This window comes from Rhinolophus sinicus, linkage group LG07 (genome assembly GCF_036562045.2).
Source record: "Rhinolophus sinicus isolate RSC01 linkage group LG07, ASM3656204v1, whole genome shotgun sequence".
Lineage (NCBI taxonomy): Eukaryota > Metazoa > Chordata > Mammalia > Chiroptera > Rhinolophidae > Rhinolophus > Rhinolophus sinicus.
This window is the reverse complement of record NC_133757.1, coordinates 78,204,205-78,221,783: the sequence shown is the minus strand read 5'-3', so window position 1 is coordinate 78,221,783 and position 17,579 is coordinate 78,204,205. Positions and strand designations below refer to the sequence as shown.

The window sequence follows — 17,579 nt, the reverse complement described above, 5'->3', positions numbered from 1 at the left end:
TTGCCTTTTCTTTTGCAACAGCAAGCAGGGCATTTGAAAACACTTGGGAAACCATGAGTTCAAAGTAAAAGCTATGGCTTTTTGAGGCACTACTGTGTGCAGGGCACTGTTCGAGGTGCTTTATAGAGTCAACTCTAGTCCCGATGGCTGTCACCAACCCATAGCAGAACAGCCAAAACCAGATGGTTGTTTAATGCAAACGAACCCAGATAAACCCATCATGCTACCCCCAGAGGGAAGACTGCTGCACCTCCATTTTGACACATTCGCAAGGCTCTTGTTTTTGACAAAAGTGTCTTAGTTCTCAGAAACTGCAACACAGAAGTTTTCTTCTTCCTAAACACCTGGCGGGGGACAGACGGGCCAGAACCCTAAGCTGCCGGAGCCAGACACATCTCAAGGCAGTTAAGCTTACAACATGTATGTGTTCAAACACGTGTTTATTAAGTTATAATGAAAACAAAGAGCTCCTTCCCCAAAAACTCTCTCCCCAGTGTGCAAGGACTATAAGTGCTTTTCCTTTGTAGTCCATCCGGTTCTCGGCTCCAAGCCTCCATCCGCTCTGGGTGCCCCCACTGCTGCCCACCTCCACGACACCCCTCTACCCCCGCTCAACTGCTCTGGCCACACCGGCCTCCTAGATGTTCCTCCAACACAGCCCTCCCCAGCCCAGCCCCAGGGCCTGTGCCCTGACCACTGCTCCACTGGGAACACCACCTGGTCATTTCCATGGTAAGTCTTTCAGGCCTCTGTTCACACCTCTGCCGTCTCCCTTTTCTCCCTTTGCACGTCTGAAATGCTCTGGTCCGTTCCATGTTTACCTGATTGCTGTGTGTCTCCCCATGAGATCAGGGGCACGCCTGTCCTGGTCACCTCTGTGTCCCCAACACCCAGCCCAGGGCCGGGCACACAGCAGAGCTCAGGATCCGGGTGCTGAGTGACTGAATTCTCCCACCACAGATGTCAAATGAGAGGAAGCCATCGGACACCACGAGATGAGGAAAGGGAGCTGGCTAAGGAGTAAGAAGCGGCAGTTCCCGGCTGAGTGGCGAAGGTCCTTCCAGTGAGGAGGCTGAGCAACAGGGGTGGGTGGTCTCAGGAGCTACCTGTGGCCCTGGGTGGCGGCATTCATGTGGTCTCGGATGCTGATGGCCTGTTTGAGGAGACCCTCCACACTGCGGAAGTAGACGCTGCTGTCCACAAGGTTCTTCACAGCGCTGAAATGGGAAGATGGATCCGGTCAGTGCCAACCTTTGCCCCTCCCACCAGAGCTCAGCAGGTACCTGGGGGGGATTCCGTAGGCCTCCCTGAGGGCTCATCGTGAGCTTCAAGTTTAGATTTCCCTGCCAAGCCTACAGGACATTATGCAACAGAGCACTCGATGGCAATCCCCACCGCTAGACCATCTAATGTTCTGAAGGAGCTATAAGCATGTAAAGATTGTCTCAAAAATATCCTGCTTTTGGGGCGGCCGGATGGCTCAGTGGGTTAGAGCGCGAGCTCTCAACAACAAGGTTGCCGGTTCAATTCCCACAGTTGCACCCCCTGCAACTAAAGATTGAAAATGGCAACTGGACTTGGAGCTGAGCTGCGCCCTCCACAGCTAGATTGAAGGACAACAACGTGGAGCTGATGGGCCCTGGAGAAACACTGTTCCCCAATATTCCCCAATAAAAATAAAAATAAAAATATCTCGCTTTTCTCTTAGATAACCTCTTCCTGCCTCTGAAGGAAGCTTATCAACTCAAGTGGACAGCTCTGGAGGTGAGTTTCGATGGAACCAGGATGACTCATCACATTAGGGGGCACTGCTGCAAAGCTGCGCTCAGCTCTGGTGTTAGCACCACACTAATGAATGTCTCATGAAAATGTCCCCTCCGATGGCACTACAGGAAAACATTTACCAAGCCATGCGGGGCCTTGCTAATACCAGAAAAGCGCCTATGCAACGACATCTGCAGTAAAAATGAAAGTGTTGTTTTAAAGTCCTTCTCTTTTTTGCCTAAAGGCAAAAAAACCACTCCCATTTATTATCAGCCGGGGACTTGCTTGAAAATGGCCATGAGATCCAGGGGTAGAGCGTTCGCTGTTACCCAGTCTGTTAACTTGCTCATCTTACGCTACCAAGTGCAGTCAGCTTTTCTAGCATTAATTAAAAAAAAAAAAAAAGTCTTGCTATTGAATAGTTTACCTCATTTTAACATCTTTCAATTTTATACCAACCATTAACACCGCATACAGCATTTCGAAAAATAAAAGCTAAGGGTTCTTCCACTGTCTGTAAAGGAAACATGGTCTTTTAGCATTAGCGAAATTCACATCTCACTAAAGAAAAGCACTCAGAGCTCAGGGGACACTGGCCTCCTGCCTGGCCCCGCTCACGTGGTCCAGTGGAACTTTCTGGAAAATGATAGACCTACTTTATCCAAAGAGATGACTGCTCAGAACTTGAAATGTGGCTAGAGAGACGGAGGAGCTGAATACATGTGTCATTTTATTTCATTTTAATGCATTAAAACTTGTGTGCAGCCCTGGCGGTCCAGGCTCCTGCACCAGACTCCACAGGTAGAGAGGAACCAGGAGAAAGTAGAGACTTTGACACATTCTTCCTTTAGCTTGGGCCTTGCTGACAAGCTCATGGCTGTCTGAGAGCCAGTCAGCAGCCATGAGAGAGAAACTCCAATTTCTTTTCTACTCTTCCTTGAGCTGAGGAGCGTGTTTGTGGCTGCCATCCTCAGGAAGACGCCATATGTCCGGGTTTCCCCATCCCAGTGCAGGTGCTAGGACTGCTGATGGCAGAACACTCAGCTTAGTGTCCGGGACAGCAGGACTTCCTGTCAAGGACCCTTCGCCCACGATAGAAACAGGCAAGCAAACCCCACAGTGCCACAGATGAGAACTGCTAGGATTGTCCAGCCTCCACCAGATGACCCACAGCCTGCTCCAGGGGCAAATGGCACCTCTCAGTAACGTCGCCCAACTCCCACGGCCAATGGAACAAGCCAAGACATTAAATACAGTCAGGGGAACCAACAGAAGCACAGGAAGCTAGGCCTGCAAAACTGCCATAATGGAAAGAAACACCAACTACTGCTTTTCAGCCTTAGGCACAGCTAACCCTTTGGGGCCAAACAACAATCTGAAGATTTAGAGAAACTTAAATAAACAAAAAGTGGTACACCCACGTTCTCAGCAGCATTACTCACAATAGCTAAAACACAGAAGCAACCCAAATGCCCATTGACGAATGAATGGATAAACAAAATGTGGCCCATTCATACAGTGGAATATTAGCCTTAAAAAGGAAGGAAATTCTAACACATGTTGTAACATGGATGACTGCTGAGGACATTATGCTAAATGAAAGCAGACAGACATTTTTTAAATAGACAAATACTGAGTGATTCCACTTATGTGAAGTCCCTACAGTGGTCAATTTCACAGAAACAGAAAATAGAATGGTGGGTGCCAGGGGCTGGGGGAGGGGGATAGGGAGCTGATGTTTAATGGGGACAGTTTCAGTTTTGCAAGATGAAAAGTTCTGGAGATGGATGGTTGTACAACAATGTGAATGCACTTCATGCCATTGAGCTGTACACTAAAAAATTGTTAAGATGGTAACTTTTATGTTTCCCTGTCGTTATACTCTCCTATGACAGATGGGGAGGGGCTCGGTGATGGGAAGAAACCTGCCTGAGGCACACAGGGGTCAAGCAAATGGTGAGAAGCACAGGCCTGGGCTGGAACATGCCATGTGATCAGGTGAGTTGAGACCCACATGCCTTCCTCCTCAGGTGGGTTGGGCAGGGCAGGGCTCACAGGACAGCTGGTTGAATGCCCAGGAAGTGACCCTGGGCATAATGGGGCCACCCTGGCAGTGGGGAGGCTGCAGCGCTCACCTGCAGGCATACTCCACTGTGTAGATGGCTCCCTGGCTCTGCTCCTCCCACCGCTGCATGTCAGCCTGTGGGCAACAGGGGGGCTGTTAGCAGTGGGGGCTGCCATCTCCATCCTCCCAGCTCTCTGAAATGAAGCACCCGATCACCATAGCCACAGGCGGACCCCCTCTAGCCCCTGACCTTTCTTCCTACAACTCCTCTCCCAAACCAGTCCAGGCTTTCTGTGAACATCTGGTTACCATACCTTGCGGCCTTTGCATTGACTGTTCCCTCTGCTTGGTATGCCCTTCCCTCCAGTCTTCACACAGCTGCCCCCTTTTCACCATACAGGTCACAACTGCCGCCCCTTTTCCCAAATTTGCCCCATATCTGTCCATGCAAAGCCCTAACCTGGCTCGCTGACCACATGCCTCCTTGCTGGTGTCCCAACCTTGACTCTTAACCCAAAAGCTCCTCCTCCACCAGCAGGCCCCAGCTCACGAGGGTGGGACCACGGGGACACTGGTGGTAGAGGGGCAAGGGGCTCACCTTATGCTGGGCCAGCTCTGGCAGAGAGCGGCGCACATGTTCCTGCAGCCGGTACAGGGCCACAGATGGCTCATTGGCCAGGACGTAGACACTCTCAGTGAACTTGTCCGTGACTAGGTCCAGGATCAATAGTGGGAGGTAGAGGGTGGCAGAACAAGGGAGGCGGGGCAGGGCACAGACACAGAGAGACAAAGCATAAGACTTCTGATTGCTCAGGCTACCGTGTTTCCCCAAAAATAAGACCTAGCCGGACAATCAGCGCTAATGCATCTTTTAGAGCAAAAATCAATATAAGACCGGGTCTTATTTTACTATAAAACCCGGTCTTATATAAGACTGGGTGTTATATTGATTTTTGCTCCAAAAGACACATTAGCGCTGATTGTCCGGCTAGGTCTTATTTTCGGGACAAGGGTATGAGTCCAGCCAGAGTGGTGAGGAATGTCTGGTCCCCCCCAGCAGCTGGGTCACCTGTGGCCCAGGTAATGGGTTGAAGGAGATGGTCACAGAAGGCCTCACTCATGATATTGTTAATGCATCCAGTGAACTCATGAGCTTTCCCCTCCGACGCCCACTTCTAGTGGACACTGCTGCTGCTCACTCAGATCCCCTCACGTCTTTTACCCAGTGAATGAATCTGAGGTTCTTCCTTGGAGAATCAAATGGTTACTGGATCTGAAAGTGCCTGGAAGTGTATATCCCTGGGTGGCCCTCAGCCATGACTAACCATCGAGGGGTATGAAAACCTGTGTCCCTTGCTGTGTGAGGCTTAACTCATCCCCCTGAGCCCCTTGTGGAACCAGGCTGAGACCTCCCTCTGTGGGACTTTATTTGAGGTCACTCTTTGCTCAGCCTCCTCCCCAGCCCTGTCCTGTTCTCCCCTCTCCCCAGGGACTCTCCTGGTAAGTTGATTACACACAGATCTTCATCCCAGGGTCTGCATTCCCAGCCAGCTGATCATCTACACTGTTCATGAGCAGATCCTTCTGGTTCTGCCACAAAACAAAGCCCAAACCTCACCCATTCTTACGACAGCATTGCCCCCACTGGTCTAGGCAGGCCACCTCCCCTGGATGCCAAACTCAGCATCCTCCCTGGTCTCCCTGCTTCCCCTCCTGCCAACAGTCCCATCTCCATGGAACAGATGGAGTGAGCTCCTAATGAATACACCAGATATGTCCTTCCCTTGCTTGAAACCCTCCGATGGCTCCCACCAGCCAGATAATAAAACCTGCTTTCCTCATCAAGCCCCTAAGGCCCTGTGTGTTCTGCCTGCTGTTGACCCTCCTGCTCTCTTTGCCCTCTGCTCAGGCACAATGGCCTCTTGGCTGTTCCTTGGACACTCCCAGCACTGTCCAAAAGAACTTTCTGAGATGACTGAGAGGCTCTATACACTGTCCAGTACAGTAGCCACTAGCCACAAGCAGCTACTGGGCACTTGAAATGTGACTAATGTGACTCAGAAACTGAAATTTTAATTTCACCTAATTTTAATTCATTGAAATACCAATAAATACTATGAGGAGTAGCTACCGTACTGCAGCACAGCTCTGAACACTTTGCCACCTGAGGGCCTTTGCATTGGTTGTTCCCACCACTGACATGCCCTTCTCCCACTGGCTTCTCTTCAATCCTTCATGTCTCAGCTGAAATGTCACCTCCTGAGCAAAGCCTTCCCTGATCACGAAGCTTAATCAGATGTCTCTTCCACCTCATTCTCAACTTCAGCACCTTGTGCATTTCTCTTATACTTAAAACTCTCATTCTTTATTAGGTTACATATTCACAGAAAAAAAATTCAAGCTTAGATTCGTGAGGGAAGGGGCTTCTCGGAGCCTCAGTTTCCTCATCTGTAAAAATGCAGTAATAGTACCCACCATCCTACAGAGATGGACCTCTCGCTACTGCCCAGGGCAGTGTGGTTGGCAAGAAAGAGAATGCTGCTGTGTCTGGCAGTCAAGGGAGGTTGCCGGTGAATCTGTCCAGTGAATCCATCCCGCTCACCCGCCCAGCCTATCATCTTCAAACTGTGTGTCCTTTTATTTACCGTTTGGCCTCCTCATTTTGATAATTAGCATAGTGATAGCTTACACATCGGTGTTGTTACAAAGGAGGTGGAATTAAATGTACTTAAATACCTTCTAACTCATTAACTAGAAATAGCATGTGTATTACATAACAAAAAACTTCATGATTTAAAAAGTTTGTGGCATTTTGTAATTTGTAACTATGTGATTTACAGATAGTTGATAAGCCAAGGTAAGCACACACAGATGCGCAAATCTAAAGGCAACAATACACACGACTGCCACTCCCCAAGCCTTCTTCCAAAGCATTACAACTATCAGGCCACTGAATTCTCACAGCCCTATGGAGGAAGGGAGGGAGACTATTGTATTCCCCATTTTACAGATAACAAAACCGAGGCACAGAGACTTTCTAAAGGTTTCAAGACTAGTTAGCGGCCACGCCAGGATTCGATAGAAATTCAATCTCTGCCCCTCCCGCTCCCTCCCCGTCTTTGCCCCCTCCCGCCCTCTGTCAGTTCGCCTCTCCGGTAGTTCCTGGGCCTTCCATCCAGTCCCGGGCCCCGCATTACCTTTCTTCCCCTTGAGTTGCATCTCCGGTTCCTCCATATCGACTACAGCCTAGCGAACCCGAGAACCGGAACCGGAAGTCTGGACGTGAGTACGGCTGCCTAAACCTTCCCCGCGAAACCGGACGCGGCCCTTCTCCAGTTCTGGTATTAATTGGTTCGGCCTCCTAGCTCCGTCTACCCAGACAGGAGGGGGGCCGTGAGTGAGAAACTAGGGAAGGAGGAACACCAGGAGGCGGGTGAGGAGGGGGCAGGGAACCTTGAAGCTCCAGGAGGGACAGGGAAGAGGGGCAAGGGCGCCCTCCTTTCCCGAAACCCTCTTTCCGGGGGCGGGCGAATTGGGGAACACTCCATACACCGTCCACTTCGGGCCATATAAACGGCCTCTTTGTACCCCCCTGCTGCCATCAAATCGCTGCACATGCTCATGAGCCCACAGGACAGTAGAGGGGACATTGTTAAGGATGGGGGAGGTAAGGCTGTCGCCCCTTTAAATCTCGGACGCCCCGCCTGCTTCCCCGCCCCCCACCGGCTCTGATTGTAGAAAGCCGCGCCCTCCCGCCTGAAACTAGAGCCTATTGGCTCCCTGTGGAAAAACCTGTGGGCGGAGCTGGGGGAGGGTGAGGGAAGACTGGAGAACTGCAGTCTGACCCTGCTGTACTCTCCTGAGCTTCGGGAACTGGAACGCGCAGGCGCAAAAGCACTGCTCGGGCCTCCACGGTAACGACGCCCCTCCCCCAAGCCTTAAAGGGCCAGAAACAGTTCCTACAGCGCCAGCCCTTCCGCGCTTTTGGGAGGCGGGGGTGCGCAAGCGCCGTGGGGGAGCGCTTGGGTGGGGGTAGCGGTCGCGTATCAAGTTGCTTTCTGTCCCGACAGAAGAAGCCAGGGCGCTGAGGGTCCAGGCTCCAGCTAGCTCCCCCCTATATCAACTGGAGGAGAAAAGTTTGTGAATTGGGCCCCCAAGTTTTGGGGGACCCGGGCTTGCGGCGTGAGGTGACAGAGGAGGCTCGTTGGAGGTGAGTGAACCTCCTGAATTGGTTTGGACGGGCGATGGGATGGGACCAATTACATCTTTGTTGAGCCCTCAATCATTCAGGGGATACCCTCCAAAACATAACCACAGGGAACGTTTATTAAGCTCTGCCAGTGTATCAGGCCCCCTGCTCAGCTATTTACAGACATGACTTCTTGTAGACCTCATTTCCCCGTTTTATTAATGGGGAAACTGAGGTACAGTGAAGTTAAGTCATGTGTCCAAGTTCTCACAGCCTGTAAGTGGAAGAATTCGAACCTAGAGAGCTGACTTCAGAGCCAGGGCTTTTAAGCAATGCCTGTTGTACGTGGTGAGGAGGAGTGGGCCTGAAAAGCAGTTGGACTCTTGTTTAATTGCCCTGCTGAGCCCGAGTTTACCCACCGTCACTGTGTAAGGCTAGGTATGCAGTTGGTGCCTACTTAATAAGAGTTGTTGATAATTACTGTCATCTCTCCCCCTTTGGCACCTCCACCAGCTTCTCCCATGGAGCCTACCGAGCCTACAGAGGAACTCAGCTTGACCCAGCAGCCCTCCACCCCAGAATTTGGGGACCCTGAAGACCCCGGTGATGAGATCCTTGACGGCTCAGACACAGTGGTGCTCAGTCTCTTCCCCTGCACCCCGGAGCCTGGGAATCCCGAGCCGGAGGCTGGTGCCTCCTCACCTCAGGGTAGGTACTTCCCCTGGGCTTGGCCTCTGGGATACAAGGACAGTGGAATGCCAGGCCCAAGATGGCACCTCTGGCTTTATGTCCCACCACCTAGATGTGTCTTCTGCTCCACCCAGGGAGGGATTGCTTATTTGTTTTTATTGTAAAGTCCACATAACATGAAAGTTACCATTTTAATCAGAATTGTTTATAATTCAGTAGCAGTAAGTACATTCACAGTGATGTGTAACCCCAACCTGTAGCTATACTTCTAGAACATTTCCATCACCCAAAAAGGAAACTCCACCTGGGCCACTCTCAGGGACCTGGGGCACAATTTCCACATGAGCAAGAGGATCCCGAAGCCACCAACCACTTAGGAGAGGGCCTCACCCCATACCTTATTTAACATCTCTGGTGACAAGGAGGCCCAGGACCCATTCAGTGTACTCCAACAGTTGCCTTTTCTGAAGAGCAACAGGGTCCCCAAATTCTTCGTTTTCAGAGACTTGTTTGCGCCTATGGGGATGTCCCCGGACCAGCCAGTAGGTCCTGCAACTTCCAGCTTCTCAGGGCTCAGCCAGGGGAGCATCAGTGGAGAGGATGGGGGAGTCCCACAGTGCCTTTGGTAGCTCCAAGTCTCCAGGGTCTGGCTTGAAGGCCCAGAAACATATACCAAGGGGAAATGAAGGCCCCTCCTCTCTCCCAGCAGGCAGCTCCCTGAAGCACTCCACGACACTCACCAATCGGCAACGGGGGAACGAAGTCTCGGCCCTGCCAGCCACCCTGGACTGTGAGTGGCCCCCATCCCCAAGTGGGGGAGGGGAAGCAGGGTGGCAGGGCTGAGATGAGCAACTTGGGATGGGGTAAACTGAGGCACAGCAGGGATGAGATGGTTGAGGACTCTACGTCTCTCTGGCCCCAGCCCTGTCCATCCACCAGCTTGCAGCCCAGGGGGAACTGAGCCAGCTGAAGGAGCATCTGAGGAAAGGTGTGCCCATACCCATGCACTGATTTATCTGTGCTTGTCTAACCTCGTGTGCTGGTGTGTCCATGTGGGTGCTGACGTGACCTGTGAGTGTCCATGTGTCCCGCTCTACACTTGTGTACAGTGTGGTCACGGATGTATATACATGTGCTTCCCCCACCCCACCCTCATCTGATCCCAGCTGACGGCGCCTTCCCGTCCCCCAGCGTTGTGGGAAGTGGGCAGGGGTGCAGTCCTGTGCTATCACCCCTTCCTGCCAGGTGACAACCTCATCAACAAGCCAGATGAGCGCGGCTTCACCCCCCTCATCTGGGCCTCGGCCTTTGGAGAGATTGAGACCGTCCGCTTCTTGCTCGAGTGGGTGCGTCCCTGCCCAGTGCGGGCGGCTTCTGGGGACTTGAGGGTGGGCCGGGGTCCTGGTTGAGTCTGTTGGTCCTGTGTATCTGTAAGATTGGCCTGCCGTGGGGACCCCAGGATTCCAGGAGATGCTCCCACCCCTCATCACCGCTCCCTCTGCTTCCCCCAGGGTGCAGACCCCCACATCCTGGCCAAGGAGCGGGAGAGTGCCCTGTCACTAGCCAGCACAGGCGGCTACACGGACATCGTGGGGCTGCTGCTTGAGCGTGATGTGGACATCAACATCTATGACTGGGTGAGGCACCGCCGTGCAGAGTACCAGGCCTGCTCTGAGTGCTAAGAACACCAGATAGATTCATCCCAAGCCTCACAGAACTCCCAGTTTGGGGGTAGGGGGTGAGCAGCCAACACATAAACAGTCAGATGAGATGTAGTGAATAACACTGTGATGGCAGGTGCACAGGCAGCCAAGGCAGCCTGCACAGCCAAGGGAGGTCAGGGAGGGCTTCCTGGAAGAAGGGGCCCCTAAGCTGTGACCCAAAGGAGGAGCTAGACAGGCCAGACAACAAGCAGGAGGAAGAACCACATTAAATTGGAGGGTGCAGGGCGGTGTGAGAATCCAGAAGATAGTGCTAGCTATCCCTGCCCCTTGCCCCCCACAGAATGGAGGAACACCACTGCTGTATGCTGTGCGCGGAAACCATGTGAAGTGCGTGGAGGCCTTGCTGGGTAAGTGGGAGTAGAGACTGGCCCTGGAAACCCCAAAGCCCTAATTGCTGCTGCAGGAACCCTGAGGGCCAGGGAGGGATCAGAGCTCTGCTTGAACAGATCTTAGGAAGGGTGGTCACTGCCTGCTTTTCCCAGAGGGTTGATCAGGAGGTAGTGGAACAGCACAGGGGTCTGGCTTCAGGGACCCTGGAGGTGGGGGTTCTGTTAGCCACATTCTTGGGAGAGCTCAGGTTCTCATCCAAGGCCACATGGGCAACCAGCAGACCTGGGGCTGCATCATTGGGGGTCACTGGACCTCCCAAGTCCTGTGCCCCATTCAGGGCTCCCGGCCCTCAGGGCGAGCACCCCATACAGCACCTGCTGTGCTTCACAGCCCGAGGAGCTGATCTCACCACTGAGGCTGACTCTGGCTACACCCCAATGGACCTCGCCGTGGCTCTGGGATACCGGAAAGGTCAGCCTCACACGCGTGGGGTAGACAGTGCTGTAGGTGGGGTGACCACAGAGGGTCCTTGGAACATCCTTCTCAGATGTCAGGCGCTGGCAGCAAGAGAGTTCGTATTAGCAGACATTGAGTGCCAGTGTGTATCTAGCCAGGGCACATGCTAGGCCTGACTCTTGGAGGCTCCGGGGGTACTGAGGGTGGGTGTGTCAGTGACTGGGGCCATGATGGGGGACACTCAGGCACAGAGAGGCCCAAAAGAGGCCCTGACCCCCACATCAGGATGGATGGGGATCAGGGAGGGCTTCCTAGGGACCCAAGGGGAGGGGGGTGGTCCAGGCTGGAGGAAAAGCACATGAAGAGGCTTGGCAGGGTGAGGGTGCCCAAAGGGAGGGGCCAGGTCACAGTGCAGAGAGCCCTGAAGGCCACCGTCTCTGAGGCAGGAGGAGAGCATGAGCAGAGGCCAAAAGCAGACCCGAGTTTTACTCCCCACTTCCCCTTTAGCTTCCCCACCCATAAAACAGGTAGATCCTAACAAAACCACGCCCCTGGCGTCATGGCGGGGATTGAGGGCTCGGGAAATACCATTCCTTGTTTCAAGGAATCATACTGTATTTGGGACAGAAAATCAGTCCTCACAGCCCCTCTTGTTCTTTCCTAAACATCACAATTTGCCAATTTTGTTGGGTAAGGAATATTTTCATGATGTCAAAAAGCCTTCAAAAATGCATTTTTACAAACTTAGAGGAAATTGAGGTTCCTGGGATGGGGGCCTCAGTCTTCCCAACTGTGGCCTGAGAGGGGCATGGATTTCCCTTTGTACGAAATGGGTCCTCCATCCAGGTACCAGGGTGGGGAGGTCTGGTACCTCCCCAGCCAGGGTGGGGTTCATCCCCCGAGGGGAGGGCGCAGTCCTCAGGGCAGCACCTCCCAGCTCAGCCTGTGATGGGAAGGTGCCGGTGGGCGTCTGCCTCTGCAGCCCGCACTCCCTTCATAGCCCACCTTGTCCTGTTTCCAGTGCAACAGGTGATCGAGAACCACATCCTCAAACTCTTCCAGAGCAACCTGGTGCCCACCGATCCCGAGTGAACGCCACCTGCCCCCAGGGACTCAGACACTCAGGGAACAAAACGGTTGACCCAGAGCTGGGAAAACCCAGCACTGGCTTCAAAGGCAGCTCTTGGACAGATGGTGGGAGGGAGCTCTTCCCAAAAGAAACCAATAAACCTTCTGTGCAGAACTTAAAGGACTTCGCTGTGCTTTTTTGACGGCTCCTAGAGGAAGCAGCCACTCAGTGGCCTCACACCTTCTCCCCCAGCACCCGCAGGTGGTAGATGACCACACGGCCAAAAAAGTCAGTGGCATCCTCAAACATCACCTTCAGCCGGTCCACCTCGGCAGCTGGCACAGGAAAGGTGTGAGCACAGCAGTCAAGGGAAACAGGTGGCTTGTTGTTTCCTATCCACCAGCCCCCACCCAGTCCTGATTCCAACCCCACCCTGCACACGGTGGACCCCTCTGAGACTCACACAAAACAGGTTATCAGCTCATTTCACAGATGAAGCAATACAGACCTAGGGGCCACTTGCTCAAGGTCACCACAGGGCCTGCAGCTTTCAGAGGCACAGACCCCCCCAGAGACCTGGGCAGGATATCTGAAGCGAGTTGTTGTCCTGAGGGTAGAAATCCACAATCTTGTTGAAAGCCTCACTCCCCTGGGAACCTGCAGCAGGGAAAGGGGCAGGCTGTGAGGCCAGGATGTCTCCTCCAACTCCCAGCCTTCCAGGGCCTTCCAGTACCTTCCAGGCAGCCCCTGCGACTGGAGAAGCCTCCCTGGAACTGGATCTGCAGCTGGGAGACACGGATGCGCTGGGGAAACTCTAGTATCACCCACTGACAGGGACCCTGGAAGCAGACAAGAAAACAGGCCACAGTCACTCCAGGCTCAAAGCCATGCTATTCCCTTCTGTCTCACCCAGTCCTTTAGTCGGGGGAGGATTCAGCACGTTCTTCCTGGCCAACCCAACTGCCCAGCTGAGGTGCCCAAAGTTCTCAAGGCACCCTGGACCCCTGAATCTGATTCACACGAGGTAGGTGCCTCACCTGGTCCGAGTTCCAGCACGTTTCCTCGTCCTGGTCGAACAGATGCTTCTTTCCAAACTGCCGGGTGTTACGATTCAAAACCGAACTCACCCTGGAGACACCAGAATCAGGGCAAGGAGAAGAGCTGGGCTTAGCACCGAGGGCCCGCCCATCACCGGGTCCTCCCCCTCCTCACCATAGGCTCCACAAGCCCCCAGCTCTGTTCACCGAGGGCTCAATCCCAGGCAGAGGGTCCCGCCACTACTCCTCACCCCCACCAGGCTCTCACCTGCTCACGGTCTCTGCACAAACCAAAGAGTGGGTCATCGCAGCTCCACAAGGCCTCTCAGGGCTGAAAGTTGGGATTCGAATCCCGGCGCCAACGCAGCCACAGCAGAACGACTTTGTCCCCGCGCCTCTGAGTCTGCACGTCCTCACCTGCAACCCGGACCAGAACCGTCACTGCCCCGCCCACTCCAGTCTTGATCACCCCCTTGCAGGAAAAAATTGGGGGTTTCAGGGAAACTGCCAATAACCCGAGGCCAGGCTTTTCACAGCGAGTCCAAGGAAGGGAAACAGGTTTCCTATGGCTCCGGGGTTGGGGGGCGTCGCTCCAGCTCCGAGTCTCAGTTTCTCTGCGAACAGAGAACCAAAAGCTGGACCCGGAACCGCGTGGACACCGCACAAGCGCAATGTAACTCAGGCCGCGCCGCCGGCGCTCCCGGGGCGGGGTTTGACTTGAGCTCCGCCCCTCCGCTCGCGCCTCTTAAAGGGCCTGCGGCCAGTGATTGAGTTTTCCTTTATGTTGGTGGAAGAAGGCTAGCACCTGGGAACAACTGTGTGCCGACTGTGTGCGGAGCTCTGTTTGGTGCCCGAAGGTATAGAGCACTGGTTTTGGAGACCGAGAGACTTCTTATAAAGACGTCTTCCTACCTAGGGAAGTCTGCAGATTCCATCTCCTAACTGCTAATGCTACCTGGGAACCCCTGCCCCTTACTGCCTCCCAGAGGCCAACGGAAGAGGTCACGATATTGCAAGTACAGGCAATTTTCATCAGCCTCGTGTGTCCTGGCTGGGACACAGGAGGCCGGGCCTCCAAATCTGCCTTCCCAGTAAATGCTGCCAGGGACAGGCTTATTACAGAAGGGGGCACGTGAAATTGGTTTTGAAGGATGAACAGGAATTTGCCAAAAGAGATTACCCAAAGCCTCAGATTTAGTTCATTGACTGAACAACTCCAGCCACTCCTTACTGCCCAGCTCTGTACTAGGTGATGTTGGGGACTGTGAGAGTCCCCAGTTCCAGCCCCATACCTGAGGATCCCCCAATCTGGGTAATACAAAACTAGACACACACACACACACTCCCAGCCCTATGGGGAAAGGGCTGAGCCGGGGGGAGACATGGTGCTGGGGGAGCAGGGACTACTTGGAGGGAGGGCTTCCTGGGAGAGGGGATATTGTGCGTACACCTTAATAAGTGGGTAGGAATTCATCAGAGTGAGAAAATCTGGGATGAGGGGGTTAGGAGGGGTGTCCAGGCAGGGAGAACAGCATAAGCAAAGGCCTAGCTGGGTGAATCTGAATAAAATATGTGGAGCCAGATCCTGCTGGGCCTGGAGCAGTCACAGAAGGTGCTTGAGAAAGGGTGGGACATCATTCGATCTGCATGAATGGAGGGTTCTGAGACAGATCAGCCACTGGCAGGAGGCTGTGGTTCTTGGCTTTAGATGAATGATCTGGGACCCAGCCCCTTTCTTCAAGGACTGGGGGAATGGTCCTTCTGGCATCTAGCAGTGTCTGCTCAAGCCCACTCCAGGAGGGGGTGCTGGCTGGGAAACTGGGACACTAGCGGAAGGGCCGCCCCATCAGGCCCTGCCTGCCAGGACTTCCTGCATTCAGTCATGGCCTGGTGCCATCCAGACCTGGCTCTACTGGTCTCAGGGCTGGGGTTGGACATGGCAGAAAACATCTCCTTCCCACCCCCAGAGGAAGTTAGGAAGAGCATGGACCCTGGAGGGCCCAGATCCCGCCCAAATCCTGGCTGGGCCACTCACTGACTGAGTGTGTTCTTGGACAAGCATGTGGACCTCTGCACCTCAGTTTCTTTGTCTATGAAATGGAATTCTATTTCTAGAACTGCTGGAGAATTCAGTGGGCACTTCGGGTTGACACATGACAACAGTGCCGACCTTTGCTGAGATCCCACCTTGTGTTTAACTTAAAGCTACATTTTGTCTCCGTACACAGCTTGTTAAACCTTCTGTGCTGGTCTGTGTTACCTCCATTTTACAGCTGAGAGTACATCCACTCGTCCAAGGTCCTCCAAGAAGGATATGCTTGCCCTAGGATACCCCCCACACTACTCCTGGTCTTGGCATGGAGCCACTTTGCCCACTGGGATGGGGCCAACTCGTACCTTCTTCCCGCCTCCTCACCCCACTGGCGCCTGGGCATGAAAGAGCCTCCTGTTTCTCCAAGGAATTACCAGCTCTAAGCTCCCAGCAGGGCAGCCAAAAGTGGTCCATTCATTTCCCTGAGTGAGTAGACACTGGGCAATCTCTCTCCCCTCACCCCAGGGGATGGAGCAGAGAGGGCACTTTAGAAGAACCAGTAGCTGCAGTGCTGGTTCACTGAGGGAAACAGAGGCACAGAAAAGCAAAGTCATTTGGCTAAAGTCACCCAGGGGAGCCAGGATTCAAACCCCAATCTGACTCAGATGTTCTCTCCACTGGGCTTAGTTCTGTATTTTACAGAAAAGGAAATGGAGGCTCAGAGAGGGTCAAGGATTTGCTGAAGTCACACAGCAAGTATGGGTTAGCAGGGACTCTCTCTGGCACCCCCGGCAGAAAACATGTCCCACTTCCCATGAGTTTGTCATCCTAGAGTAGGGCAGGGAAAGGCCCTCAGATAGCTTTAAGCCTTGGTTTCCCCCCAGGGAATAGGTATAATGGTTGTTCTGGCAGGGTTCAAGCGTGGGTAAGTAGGGGTGACAGTGGGAGTGGGAGGGGTGGCCAGGCAGGAAGGGACTGGGGTGAGCTCATGTGTGAACACCCTGGGCCACAAGCAGGCATGTTGAGTGGTGAGTGGGAGTGGCTGTGCTGAGTGTGCCTCTGGGAGGACCATATGTTTCCGTGTTGGTGACATGATGCCAGGTGATCATGGATGGGTGCTGGCTTGTCTGTAGGTTATGCCCATGGCTGGAAATGTGGCTGAGTATGAACAACCTGGGGCAAATGTGGGCTATTTGCGGCCGCTGGGAAGGCTGAGGTATGGTGGATGTGAACAGTGGGGAGTGTGTTTGAGTGTGAAGGGACTCTAGGTATGGCTGGACTCACAGCTGTGCATTTGGCTGTGCAGCAGGCATGACTTGTGTATGGCCAGGCGAGGTTGTGTGTGAACTGTGTGACTTATATGTGGCCTTGCCAGGTGTGGTTGTGTATAAGCCCCCTGTGCAGTCACTGAACGTCTGGAATGTGACTGTGTCAGTGGTTGCTGGTGATATTGTGTATGATAGATGTGAATCAGTTTGCATGTGCCACGTCTGTGTGTCAACTTGGGTATGTTGAGAGGCACATTAGGGACACTGTCCACCCAAGATGCAGTTCTGGAGGGTCCAGCCTTCCACTCCTGTTCTGGCCCACCAACCGCCTCCACTGCTCCCTCCCCCCCAACTCAGCAGCCCCTGGCCTGGGCCCCAGTGTGGGGGAGACAGAGAAGGCACTCAGGGCTGAGGGGTGGCTCACCCAATCCCAGTGCAGGCCTATAAATAGAATAGCTCTTTGAGCCCAGCAGATTCCCAGGCAAGGTTGCCTCATTCAAGCCCCCGGCAACAGCCCGCCCCCGGGCCCCAGGCCAGCCCCTCTAAGCTCAGCCCTGGCACCAGCCAGAGGCGCCAGAGGGTGGGAAGGAGGGGTAGTGGAGGGGTAGGGGGTGTTGGGGGTGGGGGACATATTGGCTCTTAGACCACAGATCTGGGCTCCCACTTGACCCATACTCATACTGTACAACTGCGGTTCGTCTCCCTGAGCCTCAGTTTCCCCAGCTGGAACATGGGCAGCAGCATGATAGCAGTCCCCATCTTGCGTGTTTACTTTCTATCTCATTCCCCCAGCAGCCCTGTACAGTAGGGACTCTTAATTATCCCTGTTTGAGACAGGAACTAAGGCACAGAAAGACAAAATGGCTGGCGCAGAGTCACTGTGTTAGGACAGGTGGAGAGGGGTTTGAACACTGGACTTGTGGAGGCCAAGTTGCCAGCTCCCACGCACATCACA

At 53.7% G+C, this 17,579-nt stretch overlaps 3 protein-coding genes across 11 annotated transcripts; 1 reads left to right on the top strand and 2 right to left on the bottom strand.

The window, feature by feature from the left end:
* Positions 1–423: 423 nt before the first annotated feature.
* Positions 424–7,179, bottom strand: BORCS8 (BLOC-1 related complex subunit 8). Its single transcript, XM_019737000.2, has 4 exons — positions 7,027–7,179; positions 4,428–4,540; positions 3,900–3,964; positions 424–1,217 (listed from the first exon to the last, which is right to left on the bottom strand). The coding sequence occupies exons 1-4, from the start codon at positions 7,061–7,063 to the stop codon at positions 1,103–1,105; spliced, it is 330 nt and encodes a 109-aa protein (XP_019592559.1). The 5' UTR covers positions 7,064–7,179; the 3' UTR covers positions 424–1,102.
* On the top strand, positions 7,125–12,467 carry RFXANK (regulatory factor X associated ankyrin containing protein). Of its 8 annotated transcripts, none has more exons than XM_019736991.2 (10): positions 7,125–7,262; positions 7,900–8,039; positions 8,532–8,726; positions 9,415–9,498; positions 9,631–9,696; positions 9,954–10,054; positions 10,220–10,345; positions 10,713–10,779; positions 11,153–11,233; positions 12,240–12,467. In XM_019736991.2, exons 3-10 carry the CDS (start codon positions 8,540–8,542, stop codon positions 12,308–12,310), a joined length of 783 nt encoding a protein of 260 aa, XP_019592550.1. In that variant the 5' UTR covers positions 7,125–7,262; positions 7,900–8,039; positions 8,532–8,539; the 3' UTR covers positions 12,311–12,467. The 8 variants fall into 8 exon arrangements, with proteins under 8 accessions (XP_019592550.1, XP_019592552.1, XP_019592551.1 ...); XM_019736993.2 differs by lacking the exon at positions 7,125–7,262 and adding an exon at positions 7,479–7,496; XM_019736992.2 differs by lacking the exon at positions 7,125–7,262 and adding an exon at positions 7,643–7,743.
* NR2C2AP (nuclear receptor 2C2 associated protein) lies at positions 10,012–14,021 on the bottom strand. 2 transcript variants are annotated; one of them, XM_074337809.1, is made up of 5 exons: positions 13,593–14,021; positions 13,325–13,415; positions 13,021–13,126; positions 12,796–12,944; positions 10,012–10,136 (listed from the first exon to the last, which is right to left on the bottom strand). In XM_074337809.1, the coding sequence occupies exons 1-4, from the start codon at positions 13,628–13,630 to the stop codon at positions 12,838–12,840; spliced, it is 342 nt and encodes a 113-aa protein (XP_074193910.1). In that variant the 5' UTR covers positions 13,631–14,021; the 3' UTR covers positions 10,012–10,136; positions 12,796–12,837. The 2 variants fall into 2 exon arrangements, with proteins under 2 accessions (XP_074193910.1, XP_019592558.2); XM_019736999.2 differs by lacking the exon at positions 10,012–10,136 and adding an exon at positions 11,900–12,638 and having other exon boundaries at positions 12,877–12,944.
* Positions 14,022–17,579: the final 3,558 nt, after the last annotated feature.

What these genes read in the sequence shown, in the direction of transcription:
- BORCS8 (XM_019737000.2), bottom strand. Translation starts at nt 7,063, where the DNA reads ATGGAGGAACCGGAGATGCAACTCAAGGGGAAGAAAG. An exon ending in GCAACTCAAGGGGAAGAAAG is followed by an intron (nt 4,541 to 7,026) that starts GTAATGCGGGGC and finishes TCCTGGACCTAG; the next exon opens with TCACGGACAAGTTCACTGAG. An exon ending in ACAGTGGAGTATGCCTGCAG is followed by an intron (nt 1,218 to 3,899) that starts GTGAGCGCTGCA and finishes TTCCCATTTCAG; the next exon opens with CGCTGTGAAGAACCTTGTGG.
- RFXANK (XM_019736991.2), top strand. Translation starts at nt 8,540, where the DNA reads ATGGAGCCTACCGAGCCTACAGAGGAACTCAGCTTGACCCAGCAGCCC. An exon ending in GAAGGAGCATCTGAGGAAAG is followed by an intron (nt 9,697 to 9,953) that starts GTGTGCCCATAC and finishes CCTTCCTGCCAG; the next exon opens with GTGACAACCTCATCAACAAG. An exon ending in ACATCAACATCTATGACTGG is followed by an intron (nt 10,346 to 10,712) that starts GTGAGGCACCGC and finishes TGCCCCCCACAG; the next exon opens with AATGGAGGAACACCACTGCT.
- NR2C2AP (XM_019736999.2), bottom strand. Translation starts at nt 13,630, where the DNA reads ATGACCCACTCTTTGGTTTGTGCAGAGACCGTGAGCAG. An exon ending in CGTGCTGGAACTCGGACCAG is followed by an intron (nt 13,127 to 13,324) that starts GTGAGGCACCTA and finishes GTCTGCTTCCAG; the next exon opens with GGTCCCTGTCAGTGGGTGAT. An exon ending in TCGCAGGGGCTGCCTGGAAG is followed by an intron (nt 12,945 to 13,020) that starts GTACTGGAAGGC and finishes TCCCTGCTGCAG; the next exon opens with GTTCCCAGGGGAGTGAGGCT.